Raw genomic sequence first — 16052 nt, 5'->3', positions numbered from 1 at the left:
GTTGCACACACAGCCTTCATCCTTTTGTCTAAAGGAGGAAACCCTTTTTGGTTATCAAAAAGGAAGTTTGTGGAATTTTATTATCTGATGGATTTTTAACATTTTGTAAGCCGCCTGGAGTCACCTATGTGTGAGTTGGGCAGCTATATAAATTTATTTAATGAATAAAATAAAATGCTCAGGGGTGACACATGGATGAGTCTCAACCCGCGTATACTTGAAGAGAATTCCTGAATAGAATTTAGCAGTTTATCATATTGTGTGTTGGGCCACACAATATGATAAACTGCTAAATTTAGAACACACCCTGTTTCTCCCTCACAATCACTATTTACAAAACACAATGATCCCTCTTCCACATTCTGGGGTGGCCATATTAGCAATTTCTCCTCCCGGTGATGGAATTCACGGTGATTCCAAGGTATTGTGGGTTAGACAGCATCACCACCAGATGGATCCGTAACTGGCTGACCAACCGCACTCAACGTGTAGTCCTCAATGGAACTGCATCTACATGGAGGGAGGGAAGCATGCAGTGGAGTACCCCAAGGCTCTGTTTTAGGTCCAGGACTCTTCAACATCTTCATCAATGATTTGGATGAGGGAATAAATGGGGAACTCATCAAATTTGCAGATGACACCAAGATGGCAGGAATAGGTGGTACCTTGCTCAATAGTAGTAACTGAGAGGGATCTTGGAGTCCTGGTGGACAGTCACTTAAATGGGAGCCAGCCGTGTGCAGCAGGTGCCAAAACAGCCAACACAGTTCTAGGCTGCATCAACAGAGGGATAGAATCAAGATCATGTGAAGGGTTAATACCATTTTATAATTCCTTGGTAAGGCCACACTTGAAATACTGCATCCAGTTTTGGTCGCCATGATGTAGAAAAGATGTGGAGACTCTAGAAAGAGTGCAGAGAAGAGCAACAAAGAGGATTGGGGACTGGAGACTAAAACATGAAGAACGGTTGCAGGAACTGGGTATAATTAGTTTAATGAAAAGAAGGACTAGGGGAGACATGATAGCATCTTCCAATATCTCAGGGGTTGCCACAAAGAAGAGGGAGTCAAGCTATTCTCCAAGGCACCTGAGGGTAGAACAAGAAGCAATGGGTGGAAACTAATCAAGGAGAGAAGCAACTTAGAACTGAGGAGAAACTTCCTGACAGTTAGAACAATTAATCAGTGGAACAACTTTCCTCCAGAAGTTGTGAATGCCCCAACACTGGAAGTCTTTAAGAATATGTTGGATAGCCATTTGTCTGAAATGGTATAGGGTTTCCTGCCTAGGCAGGGGGTTGGACTAGAAGACCTCCAAGGTCCCTTCCAACTCTGCTATTGTATTGTATTGTATAAACAATACAGATGTGCTGGTTCAAATTATTGACCATTAAATCCATTCATTTTAAGCCATTTTCTTACAACTGTTTTTTTTGGGCCTAATAGCACCTCTGAAATGATGGTTGAGCTATTGCAGCCAACGCAAACTAAGCCTGGCCACCTCCGTGTCTTCCATTATCATATCCATCATCCCTGGTCATAAGCAATGATTGTGCTGCTGGGAGCGATTAAGATAACCTTTATTGCTGTTGTTTTTTCACTGTGAGGACACTGGTACACATTAAAAATGAAATTCTGTTGCCTGCTCTCAAAAGAAAGTACATATAACACTGTCCATTTTGAATACATTGCGGAAAGAAGAGACTTGAGAGTCCACAAGGTTGATATTAAGCTGAGTCTACATGTTCTGCTTCGGAGATCAGGCGGCCTCCTCCCAGAAGGTAACAAGGAAAACAGGTCATGAAGAGGATGGGGAGCATCCTGGGCAAAACTGTGGAGGCTGCTCGAGTGTCGCTTACATGCCACGTCCTGAAGAGAAGGAAGTGAACTCCCAATGATCTTCTTTGCCATCCTCGCTGTTCTTCACAGCCGCCTTGTCCAAAGCAGCAATGCTTCCAATCCAGACCGTATATGTGGGTATATGCGTACTTCTGTATTTATTTATTTTGTCATGTTTACGTAGTGTCTATTGGAGGTAGTGATCCTTTGAGAGCTGTATGCAATGAAATTTCATTTTTATGTATGTCGATTAGCATACATCCAAAGTGACAAAAGTTGTTGTAAGTAATGCCATACGACAGGATGCTCTTTAGAAAGTGGTAAGGGCCGGAGAAGGCAGATATACTTTTCTCACGTAGAATAGAATAACAGAGTTGGAAGGGGCCTTGGAGGTCTTCTAGTCCAACCCCTGCTTAGGCAGGAAACCCTACACCACTTCAGACAAATGGTTGTCCAATCTCTTCTTTAAAAATTCCAGCGTTGGAGCACTTCTGGAGGCAAGTTTTTCCACTGGTCAATTGTTCTATGTGACACAGAAAATGCAGTGCTTGCTTCATTGCTGTCTCATTGTTGAGTTATCCAGAACATCTGGAGAACAAAATGTTCTCCTAGCACCAGCAGCAACTATTTCCACACATGAGAGGCAGTTCTGACCATGTTGTTGTAGCTGATGAGGAAAAGTTTTGATTTTGCAAAGAATGTTTTAGGGTAATCTCTATTCCAGACCAGATATTCTGGAAAACGTTTTGGTGATATATTCTTGAAATACGGTCGTATCCCCAATAGAAAAAGAAATGAAGTTTTAAGTTGAATTGAATATTTTATTTTGCCAAAAGGGATGAGACACACAAGGAATTTGTCTCTGGTACACAAAACCACTCAATGCAAAGTAAGAGAAAGAATAATATCTATGAAAAGGGGAGGTAAAGAAGATAATACAATAATCAGTAATAATGCTACAGCCTCTTGCTCATGCAACCCTCTTGTTAATAAAAGAAATGAGAATTCCTGAGTGCGGCAGCGCACTGCATTAACTGGTGAACACGTGGGCAGGGATGGTATGTTGGCCTGCAAGGTATCCTAGTTTGCATCAGTGTTTCCCAATCATGGCCGCTTGAAGACTTCAACTCCCACAATTCCTCAGCGGTCCTGTCAGCTTTTCTCGAGGGGCGGCGCCTTCCCGAGCCACGTGATCGCCGCACGCGGGCGAGCCGGGCGGCGGACACCAATAAGAGTCCGCGTGGCCGCAACTGGGCGGGGCTCTCCAGTTTGGATCCGTTGCTTTTGGCGGGAAGAAGATGGCGGCGCCGGCGCCGGCGCCGGAGAAGGAGGAAGAATGCGGCGATCCTGCCGCGGATCCTCAGGGTAAAATCGGCCGCGAGCAGATCCTGGACAACGTGATCAATCAGTTCCTGGAGGCGTTGGACGCCGGCGGGTGAGAGCGGCGAGACGGACGGGGAGGATGGGCTTGGGCCGGCGGAGGGGAACTGGAGGGCCTGTGGACTGCAACTCCCAGAATTCCTGAGGCAGCTTTGCTGGGTCAGGAATTCTGGGAGTTGTAGTCCACAGGCCCTCAAGTTGCCATAGTTACCCACCCCTGCTCTAAAGGAATGACGTAACTGGGATTATTTAATAATTAAAATAACTGTGGGATTATGAAGCTGCGTGGACTTCAACCCCCAGAATTCCCCCTTCAGCTCAGTCCAGCCAGGGCTCCCCAAGGGGTCCCTATCGACCCCCCAAGCGTCAGTGGGAGTATCCAGGGGGCCAGTCAACCTCTGGGTAGGTGGGCTGGGGGTCAATAAATGAGGGAGGAACAAATGGGATTCGTATAAAGGTGTACCTTGAGAAGAAAAACTAGCCATGTGCAAAATAATCTTTTTTTCCCTTTGGGGATATAATTATTAATGCCACTGATAATAAATGGGGTTTGCTAAAAGGTGGAAATACGCCACGTAAAATAGAGAATGGAAGGGAGATAAAGAGAGGGAAAGAGAGAGAGAGAGAGAGAGAGAGAGGAGAACAGGAGAGAGGGAAGCAGAAGGGAGGAAAAGAGAAGGAGAGAGGGAAGGTGTGGAAAGAGGAGAGCAAGGGGAAGTAGTGAAGAGGGCAGAGGGAAGAAAGGAGGTAGGGAAGAGGAGAGAGGGAGAGGAGAAGAGTGGAAGATGAAATAGACCATAATATGGTGTATGGAAAGCAGAAGAGCAAATAAAAATTGAAGAGGCTTAATGGCAAGAGGAACGGATATATTATTGAATATTTAAAACATGTTTGTTAAGATGTAATGATATACTTTTGATTATATTATGTGTATGTTAAAAAATAAAGCTTTTGGCAAAAAAACCCCGAGGGAGGGTCAATTGGCATCACCTTTTGGGGTCTGCTCCTCGTACTGAGAGAGATAGTCAGGGGTCCAGGGTTGGGTGGTCAGCAGCCAGCAAAAGCCGCCCAGAGATGGTGGAGCTGAGTTAATATTACTGGAGTTTGGGTTTATTAATAAACGTTATTAGAGTGTGAGTCTGCAGAGGTTCTCCATCATCATCCAGTCCTGGTTGTCCCAAAGGTGCTTTTTCAGGAGGCAACTGGGGTTTCTTTTCTTGGATGAGAAGCGAAATGTCTTCAAAGAAAAAAACCAGAAAGTCCAGTTGCTTCCTGAAAAAGCACCCTTGGGACAACCAGGACTGGATGATGAGTGAGAAACTCTACAGACTTTTAGCTATACAATTTGGGATGACCCCCCTTGGAGTGGATTTCCAGAGGAAAAATTGCAGACTGCAGGAACCATTTGCACCACTCAGGTGACCCTGAGGACACAGAAAAACCTCCTAGTGGCCTCAACGACCCTCTAAAAAGGATGCAAATGACCAGCGGTCTGCAAGGAGTGTAAATCCTTCCATTCCCCTCCATCCTAGTCAGAGCTGAAGAAGCTTCTTGGATGCGAAGCGAAACGTCTTCAAAGAAAAAAAACTGTCCAGTTGCCTCCTGAAAAAGCACCTTTGGGATATTAGAATGAATTTTGTTATTATTTGGGTTGGTTGTACAGTCGGCCAGATGTTTAGAACGGATTTGGCCTGGATTTGGCCGGTGAGCTGAAGAATTTGCCGATCTTTGGCTCATCTGCTCCATGTATCAGATGGTTATCAGCAGCTCACAGAAAACCTGCACCTTTGACTCAGGTGTGTCATTTGGAAAAGGTGCTACCAGAGTAGATATTGGTGAGTCCCAAACAAGTTTTGTCTTCAGGAGGTTTTCAACTATGAGTAGGCTCGGCATACGAGAAAGGTAGAGGGGATGTTGTAAACTTCATCCAGCAAATGAGGTTTAGCATTACAGGGGTCCTTCTGAAAAAGAATATTTTGTGTTTCATAACCTGATTGGCAGCTTCCCTTTTTTGTCCCTAGATGTCGCCTGTTCTCCAAGTGCTACAGCAGCCTCTACAAAGCCCATCCTGAATTCACAAAATGTATTTATAATCAGTTCATATCCCATCTGCAAAATTCTGTACGGGTAAGTGCCAGAACAGGGACAATTTCCTTCTTTTTTTCAAAGCACCCGACAGTTGTTAGTTGGAAGCAAAGATTCTCAATTTGAAAAAAATGATTAGGGAACTGAAGACTAAAATATACAAAGAACGGTTGCAGGAATTGGGGGTCTAGTTTGATGAATGGAAGGACCAGAGTGACATAATAGCAGTGTTCCAATATCTCAGGGGCTGCCACAAAGAAGGGTGGTTGGGTGTCAGCCTAATCTCCGAAGCTGAAGGTAAGGCAAGAAGCATTGAGTGAGAGCTTATCAAAGAGAGAAGGAGCCTAGAATTAAGGAGAACATTTCCTGACAGAACTATTAACCAGTGGAACGACTTGCCTCCAGAGGTTGTGGGTGCTGTAATACTGGAGGTCTTCAAGAAGAGATTGGACAGCCACTTGTCTGAAATGGTGTAGGGTTTTCTGCCCGACCGAGAATGAGGTGGCTGGATGGAGTCATTGAAGCCATCGGCGTGAGCTTAAATGGATTCCAGAGGATGGTAGAGGACAGGAAGGCCTGGAGGAACATTGTCCATGGGGTTGCGATGGGTTGGACATGACTTTGCAACTAACAACAATTTCTGCCTGAGCAGGAGGTTAGAGTAGGTTCCTTCCAACTCTGGTATTCTGTTATTTTGTTAAAAACTACTGTGTAATTACGAACTGTATTATTTTGGTGATTATACTCCCTGTTCCCAAAGCAATTGGCAATAAAGACAGCATTATAAAAATGGGAAGAAGTAATCTAATTGAATTGCTGCTAAATAAGAGATTTATCTAAAACATTTCAAACCTCCAGTGAAGAGGATCATGTCCCTTCATGAGGCAATCCGTTCCGCTGGTTGACAGATGTTCCTCTTAATATCTAACCTCAACCTTTACCAACAATTTCAACCTATCAGTTCTTCTGTTTCCCTCCAGGACAATGAAGGAGAAGTCAATTCCTTCCTCCATTACAGACAGATGTATTTTAGAATGGGGGATTCTGATTTTTTTTCTTTATATTTTAGGAAGTGTTTTATTTTTTGTAAAGTGTTTGTAAATTTTTTTTTACAAACAGGCTAGTTTGGAAAGCTATTTTAGTTACCCATTTAAATCATGGCATTCTTAGGTATAGAATTTACCACGACTAATTTAGGGTTTCCACCTTTGTCAGCAGTAAGATGTATTTGGGCCCTATTAAGTGAGATATTTAATTTGATAAATACTTAAATCTAGAATAACACTACTCCTAAAATTGATGTTAAAACTTTTTTCTGGAAAGAAGGGATGCAAAAGGATGTAATTACACTCCCTCCATTGTTGCTTAATTATAACTTTAAAAGTTCTCAGCAAGTACAGCCCTCTTTAAACCATCAATTCAGTTAAAACCTGCTTTGACAATTTAATATGGAGCCAATGCTTTAGCACTTTCTAAAGTACCTGATTATTAATGCAGAACACTTCAATTTTAGAATCTAAACGTACTTGCACATTTTATAAAAAGTTAAAGGAAGTGTTCAAAACATCAAAAACAAATTTGCAAGAATTTTGGAATCGGGAACTGGAATTTCCAGTCCTTCCATACCAACAGACTCGAGTCTTGAAGAATATTAAGTTTGGATCCTGTGATTTAAAGTTGAAATTAATCTTCCAAAAGTTTGTTTTTCATATTTATAGGACACCATCTAGAAAATGTTGGGAAGGATGGGTTGATAATTATTTGTGTTGGCATTGGAAGAAAATTGAGGGAACTTCAACTCATTGTCAGTGTTCCTTTTGGAGCAATGTTATATCATATTCTAAAAAAATTATTGGGAAAACTTTGGTTTTTAAAGACATGTGTATTGTATTAAATTATCTATCAGCTATTTGAAACTTACCATGATCTGAAGAAATATATTTTTATACCCTAGGAATACCACAAATTGAGAAAATTGCATATTCTGTCAATCAGAAAATCAACATTCTCTCTCCCTTTGGAAAAAAAATATTGGACAGTTTGGGGAATATTGAAAGCTTATTTTTCTGAGGTTAAGGAACTGGAAGCTTCTTCAGCTTTGAGGTGCCTGCCCTTCTCTTTGAGAAATAGCAGGCCCTCCCTTTAGTAGCATTTCCTAAATGGCTCAGAACTGAGTTACTCAGAAAAGCATTTGAGTTTTGATCCCTTTTATTCGCGTATTTATTGGTTTTATTTTTATACTTTTGTGTTTATGCTTATTACTATATTTTTCAGAGTATAACACTCAACCCCCCCCCCCCAAAGAGGGTGAAAATCTGGGTGCGTCTTAAATACTGAATACATAATTTTTGGCCTCCCAAAACCCCACCCCGCCATCCTGTTTGTCGCAAAACGGGCCATGTAGAGGCTTTGGGAGGCTTGTAGAGTGCTCCTGGGGGCTGGAAGGGGGGGGGGGGCAAAAACAAGCGAAAAATGGGATGTTTTTTGTTCGTTTTTGCCTCCCCCCAGCCCTCAGGAGCATTCTGCAAGCCTCCCAAAGCCTCTACATGATCTCTTTTTTTGCAAAAGACGGTGCGTGCAGAGGGTTTGGGAAGCCTGCAGAGTGCAAAAACTTTTTTTAAAAAATTACCTCTTCAAAATCTTGGTGCGTCTTATAGTCCGAAAAATACAGTATATTTTGTTCCATGTGTGCTTTCTTTCTACTTAGTACTATTTTTGTGTGTGCATTGTTGTGTACTGGATGGCCTCATGAGCCCCCAGGAGCCATTTGATTGCAGTGGAGAAATGCTTTCATTTGAAGCTGCTTTTAAATTTTGATGTATTTATTTACTCGTATGCTGCCTCTCCTATGTTTACAAACAACTCCTTCCTCCTCTGTTTCTCACCACAACCCTCTGCTGGGCTGAAGGAGAGAGACTGGCCCAACGTGCCCCAGCTGACTTTCATGCCTAAGGCAGAACTAGAACTCCAGCCCTCCCACTTTCTATCCTGGTGCCATTTTCTGGCTGTTAACATTTCGCAAGCCAACCCCGGGCGATCATTCTGCCACAGCCACTAGACTGCCTCTGTCTCCGCAGGAAGAGACCCAGGCCCTCAAGGAGGAAGGGAACCTGCCGTTGCTCCTGGAGTCCCTGGATAAGCTCCAGAAAGAAGCGAAGGACAAGGAAGGCCCTGCCTGGTGAGGCTCCTGTGCATGCAGCTGCATTCTCGGGATTCAGCCCAACGACTCTGCAGCCTGCCGTTTCTCTTCAGCCCCTTCTCGCTGCCCTTTGTTTCTGAGCTTTGGAGCAGCTGATGGTATGCCTCTGAAGGCAGCAACGTTGTCTGTTAACAGCAGAGGTGTGGCTCCACTGCCAAATGCTGGGTGGGAACTTTCATGGTGCCCTCTCCTACCAGGAGAGCGGATGCCTCCGGGTGGCTCCTGATGTGCACCTTCTCTCTGAATCCAGGCGCCCAAGTGGCATCCCTGAGGAAGATGTCCGCGGGGTGGTCGTGCCCTACCTTCTAAAGCAGCGCAAATTCCTCCAAAAATCCCTGAAGGAAAAGCAGGAGACCAACTCACAGCTGGCTGCAGCTGTGGTGGCCGGTCGGCAGCGGATTGCAGAGCTGGAGGAGCAGATCCGCCGGCAGAAGGAAGAGTGGCAGGTGGGTGCTGCCTTCATGGGGATCTCAACGTCTTTTTTATAGTGGGTGACCAAAACTGGATGCCGTACTCTAGTGGTCTTACTCTAAGGCTTTAGAGAGTGGTATTAGTACCTCACGTGATCTTGATTGTATCCCTCTGTTAATGCAACTTACGATTGCGTTGGCTTTTTTGGCTCCTATTTAGCTGGTTGTCCACTAAGACTCCAAGATCCCTCTCACAATCACTGTGCTATGAAGCCTGGTTTCTCCCAGTCTATAGGCGTACTTTCAGTTTTTCCTGCCTAAGCGTAGGACTGTACTACATTGAATTATATTTTCTTAGATAGGGCCCAGTGTTCAAGTCTGTCAAGATCTATTTGGACCTTGAGCCTGTCTTCTAGGGTGTTGGCTATTCCTGCCAGTTTAGTATCATTCACAAATTTGATAAGTCCCCCTTCTATTCCATCCTCTAAGTCGTTTATGAAAATATTGAAGAGTACTGGCCCTAAGATGGAACCTTGTGGTACCCCACTGCTTACTTCCCTCCGTGTGGACGTAGGCCCATTAAGGACTACTCGTTGTCAGCCAGTTACGAATCCATCTGATGGTGATGCTGCCAAGAAGTAGGTTGTGGTCTACTTTGTCGAATGCCTTGCTGAAGTCTAAGTATATTATGTCCACAGTATTTCTGTGTGAGTATTTCTGTATGAGAGAGACTGTTTCCTCTTACTCAGAGGCTGCTCTGCCAACGGACTGACCTATTCTGCTCTCCTTTTAGGGAGTTGCTATCGAAGGCCGGAAGATGATGGAGACCTTTGATGATCTCTCCTGATTAGGCCTGGCTGCTTTTTGGGGGCGAGGATGTGAGAAAGGCCTGAGAGAGCCATGCACTGAGCCTGAGGATTTTCTGCCAGATTTCCAGAGCAGCCAATCTGTGGGAAAAGGCTGCTCCCTCTCGGCTTGACTATGGGGTGGGAGGCTGGGAGTGCGGTTGCATGTGACTATGTACTTATTTTGATTAAAATATTGCAGCTCCTGCTTTTGCATTTCTTTCACTCAGAATATTAATTCTGCAAGCTCTCTTGTCTGACAGCCATGGACTTGTACCAATGTGGCCGTAGGAGAGCCAAACAAGGCAGTCGGACGATGTGTGCTTGCTTCGGATATACATTTGGAGATTGCCTCTAGATTCATGCTTGCTGAGGAATTCTGGGAGTTGAAATCTGGACCTCTTGAAGTTGTCAGTTGTTGAAAAAAATACTGGACAAGATGGTCTCCTTTCATTCTTCAACATCTTTTCTGATATCTGAAGAGCTTCCTCTCACCCTCAGCCGTCTTCCTCCCAAGGCCTTGATGGGCTGGTCTTCTTTCTCCCCTTTTTCCAAACTCTTCCCATGTCTCTGAAATCGGAGGCCTGGCTTTCACTGACACTTTTTTGGTCTGGGAAGCATGGAAGAGATTTTGCTAGGAGAAGACCTTAGGATTCGTAGAGTAGAGTAGGAAGGGACCTTGGAGGTCTTCTAGTCCACCCCTCTGCTCAAGCAGGAGAACCTATACTATGTCAGATAAGTGGCTGCCTAGGATTTTCTTTAAAAAAGCCTGTTTCTTCTGCAGAGTCCTTCATGCAGCTCTTCAGGGTGGTTTCTTTTGTTCTCTATCAAATGTATCTGCTGTCTGGCTCACATTTCAGGCGACTTCAGTGGCTTGTATACCAATGGCAGAGGAACCCCTCCCAGAGACAAAGCTCCCAGGGGCTTCTGGTCTGGGTCCTGAATGTCTCCCCCGTTTTGCTTTGATGTGTGCAGACCTCTTGGACCCCAACTAGGCCCCTCGTAGAGAGCAAGCCTTCCAAATGTCATCCAGAATTAAATCAGAGTCCAAGGCAGAGCTTTCCTCAGAGTTCCAGTTTAATAAGAGAGACATGTTGGTACATCTGTGGGAAACCCGAATCTGAAAGCTTCCCAGGGTTTCCCACCCAGTTGAAAGTTCATGATCTTGCCCCTCCCACACCCACAAGTCCATCCCATGGCCCAATCTTCCACTGCCACGCTGGCATTTCTACCCATCCACTTCCGATCAGGTGCAGAGACAAAGGACGACCTTGGGCTTCTAGAAAGGAATGTTTTATTATTTTGACTACAACACATTCTACAATTCTACTCCTTACTATTCCCCCTCCCAATTCCCCACTAATGAAACAGACTAGTAAAATAATAGAGAGTGTGGCAGGCCAAAGATCCTAAAAGGAATATGACTGCAGGCCTGACAAGGTGGCCCGAGACTGGCACTCTGCTGCCCACCAAACACCTGCCTTTTTTTTTTTAACAAAGTTTTTTTTTTGTTACATATTTTAACTTCTTTTATAAACAAAGTGTTGTCCTGATTCCCCCCCTTTACATCTTCTATTTATGCATAGTACATTTTACATCCTATCTCCATTTTACATTTCAGTCATCTTGTTTTCGTTCCACATTCTTCCACTTAATTTTAATTTCTTCTTACTATATTGACAATATCATTAATTGTCTCTCCAAATTAATCAAATTTTAACATATCGTTTCCATCTATGAGTCTATTTTATTGTTAATAACATATATCCTCAGATTTAATTTTACATAAGTAAACTTTCCATTTAGTTATCCACAAGTAATAGTTTTAATCTATTTCCCTCGCATTGTATTGCATATATACCATTGGCTCTATTTACTAGATGTTATTCTATTCTACTAGTAAATCCTTTTCTTTCTTTCCTCCTTTCAACCATTTTCTCTTAGTCTCTCAGGCACTTTTCTCATATTCTCTTCTCTCCACCCATTTACCTTGTTTTTTTCCCCCTTTTTCTTGAAATTCCTATATTTTTTCTTTCCAATCTTGTTTCTCCTTTTTCATTCTGTTCAAACATCTGCTTTTGATAAAGAGAAGCCGGGTTGGGAGGGAGGCTGACCCAGCTCAGACTCTGTAAACACAAAGCCTTGAGGCCGTGGTGAATGTAACACGAGATGCCAGGGCAGAGTTGCTGGCCGGCCCACGCCGGGCTTCCTGGGGACGTTGGGAGATGCCAAAAAAGACCTTGCTGCCTCCATCTTCCTGGCTGAACCTCTGCCGGTTGGTGAGAAGGGGAGTTGGCGCTGCTTCCCCTGAAGGAAGAGCTTCCCCAGCATCTGACGTTCCTCACACAGCCATGCGTTGTGTTGCTCACCTCTTCCAGTTCATGTTTCCTGGCTAGGCAGGGGTTTGGACTAGAAGACCTCCAAGGTCCCTTCCAACTCTGCTATTGTATTGTATTGTATTGTATTGTATTGTATTTGTAACATATAAGCTTGCATGCTGTAAGTGCCTTTTGTTCCCTGCAATTGACTTCCTGTGGCCCTGTTATTAGGGTCTGTAGAATATCTGGCAAATGTCAAAATGTGTGATCCTTGCCATTTGAACTCTTATCAATTTGCAATCTATGGGCATAGAAAACTTATCCTCGAATGGAGCTGTAAAGAGCTGCAAAACTGACACCTTTGATATGTCCTCCCTTCTGCCTGAGAACTATCTCACCTTTGATCTGTGCCCTTCACAACAGGGGGCCAAATGGCCGATCCTGGGAAGAGAGGAAAGGGATAATGCTGATAAGGCTTTAAGTGAGGACTATGGTAAAGCCAGGATGTTATTCTATGATGTCTCTTAACTGTATCTAATTTCTCTGAAGGGCAGCTCTTCCCTGCATAACCTTGGGGTATGTTGGGAACAACTGTCCACCATGTCTTTAAACTTTGATCAAAGATTAAATGCTGATTGCTATTTAAGCCTCCGTTTAAGTCTCAGGTTTGGCTCATTGTGACTTGGACGTGTTCTCAAACTTCTTTGGATCTCAACGCATTCTCAAACCTCGCAGAAGCACCGGTTGGAAACAAGGAGAGAAGCAACTTTCCCACAGTGAGGACCATCAGTGGAAGGGCTTCCCTCCAGAGGTTCATCATTGGTGGCTTTCAAGAAGAAACTGGACAGCCATTTTATCTGGGATGACATGGGGCACTGATGACGAACCTTTTTCTCATGGCGTGCCCACAGCAATGCAATCCCCCCCCCCCCCGGCACATGCCTGCACGACCTTCCCCCTTAGGCTCCGGAGACTTTCCTGAAGCCCCGGGAGGGTGAAAACGGCTTCCCTCTGCCATCCAGAAGGCCAAAAATCAGCCGGCCGAAGCGCACGTGCCATAGGTTCCCCCTCACGGGTGTAGGGCTTCCTGCCTGAGCAGGGGGGTGGGCTAGAGGACCTCCAAGGTCCCTTCCAGCTCTCTCATTCCATAGTCTGCACTCGGGGCCCCTTGGGGTGAAGCCTGGCCGGTTGAGCCTTCAGTAGCGGACAAGCCGCTTAGGGTTATTTCCGGCTCCTTCTGTTGCGCCTTGGAGCCTCTCCGGTGTTAGCTTGACTATCGGGTTACACTTTCTTTAAATCGCTACCTTTTGCTTCCAATTAATTCAGAACCGTTTACATTTGGCTGCAAAGGCGGCACCTTCATTAGGACAGCTGAACTGGCACCAAATTGTTGTTTTTGAGTTTTGAGAATCCTCCTTCCAGGCTGGGAGGGGAAGAGAGGCTGGTCAAAGTGCCACGTCTGTCTGGAGAGACGCGTTGGGTGGACGGAGGAGCAGCCCGGGCATTGCATTAGGCCGGCTTGGCTCTACTTGCCAGGCTAGGAGAAAACGGGCCCAGGATATTCATAGTTCTGCCTCTCAGGTTGGGTGTTTTGCATCTTTCAACCCGGCCAGAGCCCTGGGGTGAACCGGAGGCCCTCCAGAGCAGCCCTGTATTTGGGGAACGAGTAACTTCCAGCTGTCAAAGCCCAGCCTGTCATTATTCTTGGTATCTCGGGCGCTGCCCAGATTCGAAGCGGAGGAAAACAGGCACACGTGGCACTCGGGGCATCTGATGCGAAGAAGCCCCACCGAGTTTCCTCTCCCCGCATCTGGAAGCCTTCCCAGGGCTCAAGTTCAGCAGTGCGGCTGCCCCAGACAGGATGCCTGGCGGGGAAAAGACGGAGGAAGCCGGGACGTAAATCACAGGCTTTCCTCCACTTTGTCCCGGCTTATCTGCACGGGCAGGAAAACCACACGGATTGAGGGTAATTGCAGCCCTGGGGCCTCCTGGCCTCACTCTTGCCCAGTCTCTTGGGCCAAGGACCGGCCCCCCTTTCCCCGGGGACTCACAAACACTTGTGCCACAGCGAAAGAAGCTGAGAGCTGCGGCCTGCGCTGTGTGTCTGCTGGTAAACTGCAGCTGCTTCCAAGTGTGAGAAAAAAGAGGTTTTGGAGGAGGTGGGAGCATGCCGGAAAGATGGAAACACACCAGTTTTAACAGTTTGGATGAAGGGGGCTGAGAACTGACCCCCAGCAGTCCTTGACCCTAACGGAGCCCAAAATGTCTGTTGCTAAGAGGCACATTTCTTAAGTGAAGAATTTTATGACCTTTCTCACCGCAGCTGTTAAGTGAATCACCACAGCTGTTAAGATAGTAACACGGTTGTTAAGGCTGAATTTGGATCACACGAACACGGGGATTCTGCAAAGGTGACAAGTGTGAAGCATGGTCACTTTTTCAGTGCTGTTGTAACTTTGAACAGCCACTGAGTGGACGGTTGCAAGTCAAGGAGAACCTTTTACTTCACGGTTGCCTCAGTGATCCCACCTTCCTTCCAGGTTCCTGCCTTGCTAACAAGCTGCACACGCAGCCATTGGTGGAGAGAACCGCTGCCTGTCTCTGGGTTTCGGTTCTAGTAAAGCTTTTTTAAACAGTATTTTAATCTGCATGGTTTTAAGGTGTTAATGTTTTAATTATTTTTATTTCTTTTGTAATGTAAGCCACCCAGAGTCACCTTGTAGGGAGGAGATGTCTGGTACAAAATGTTAATAAGAAAGGAAGGGAGGGAGGGAGGAAGGAAAGAGGGAAAGAAAGATAGAAAAAGGAAGGAAGGAAATTTGGATGGCCATTTGAGATGCATTACAGGAATATGGGTGCCTGGAGGACCAGGATGGGCAAAATCATTTGGATAGTACATCATCCATCCGTCCGTCCGTCCATCCATCCATCCATCCAGATGCATGTTAAAATAAAAGCAGCAATTTAAAAGGAAATTTGGTTTGTTTCACGAGACCAATTCTTCAAAAAAAAAAAGATGATACCAAACAAGGGCACAGAATGAAATTATAGCAATGCCTAACTCCACACAGTTAAATGTTGATAAATAAGGCCATAATCGACATTAGAAAGTTCCCAGCTTAGTGCCTGCCGATCCACTTTGAGGGGAGTTTGAAGCCTTCAACTTTCTTGGCCCTCTGTGGAAATCCCTGCTTGAAAGAAGTGGCTGTTGGAGTCCAGCCTCTGCCCTGGCAAGAGCGGGTGGCTGGACGGTGCCAGTCCCTGGAGGGGCAGAGCGCAGGGCAATCCAGGCTGCCTTTCGGGAGGAAAGCGATGGGAGCTGAAGGGGGAACCTGGGTCTTGCAAGGCAGTTGGGCATGCAAGGAAACTGGCCCAGGGCGACCACCGGATACAGTCAAGAGGGCGGAATGGAAGCTCCGTCACAGCACATATTTGATGGAGGCCTCAGTCGCCCCCCCCCCCCGCACCTCGTCTTGGGGGATGCTCTGGTCTTGGCAACGTTAAGACTGGGGGACCTGCTGGCTGGGGAATTCTGGGAGTTGAAGTCCCCAAGTCTTTTCTCAAACTTTGGCAAACTGAAGAATGGGTGAACTTCTGGGAGTGGAAGTCCAGACAACTTAAATACTACTAAGGTTGAGAAACGAGCCTGCACGGAGCAGGGGCTGGACTAGATGACCTCTGAATTCCCCTCCAGATACGCGGCAATGAAAGCTACCTGAAATTGACATCTCCCCTTACACCCCACCTTGAAGGGGGGCTCGACTCACGGCAGCCCGCAAAGTGCTCGGAGCCCCGCCAGACTCCCGAAGAGTCTGCCCAAAGGCGCTTGGCGGAGGAGCCCCCGTCTGGTCCAGCCTCCCCCGGCCCGGAGCCTGGCAGCCTTCCCGCAACGCCCCCGGGAGCCGGCGGCGGAGGCGTTGTCGACGCGCCCCTTCGGCTGCCAAGGCCGGCTCGGGCGGGTATAAAGGGGGCGC

General features: G+C 45.9%; 1 protein-coding gene across 1 annotated transcript; it reads left to right on the top strand.

Annotated features, from left to right (window-relative positions):
- Positions 1 to 3070: 3070 nt before the first annotated feature.
- Positions 3071 to 9971, top strand: PMF1 (polyamine modulated factor 1). The gene is made up of 5 exons (XM_081968397.1): positions 3071 to 3276; positions 5243 to 5348; positions 8384 to 8484; positions 8756 to 8951; positions 9709 to 9971. The coding sequence occupies exons 1-5, from the start codon at positions 3140 to 3142 to the stop codon at positions 9760 to 9762; spliced, it is 594 nt and encodes a 197-aa protein (XP_081824523.1). The 5' UTR covers positions 3071 to 3139; the 3' UTR covers positions 9763 to 9971.
- Positions 9972 to 16052: the final 6081 nt, after the last annotated feature.

This window comes from Natrix helvetica (assembly GCF_964273705.1).
Source record: "Natrix helvetica genome assembly, chromosome: 16".
Lineage (NCBI taxonomy): Eukaryota > Metazoa > Chordata > Lepidosauria > Squamata > Natricidae > Natrix > Natrix helvetica.
Note: the sequence above shows the minus strand (reverse complement) of the source record. Positions and strands in the feature narration are given on the sequence as shown.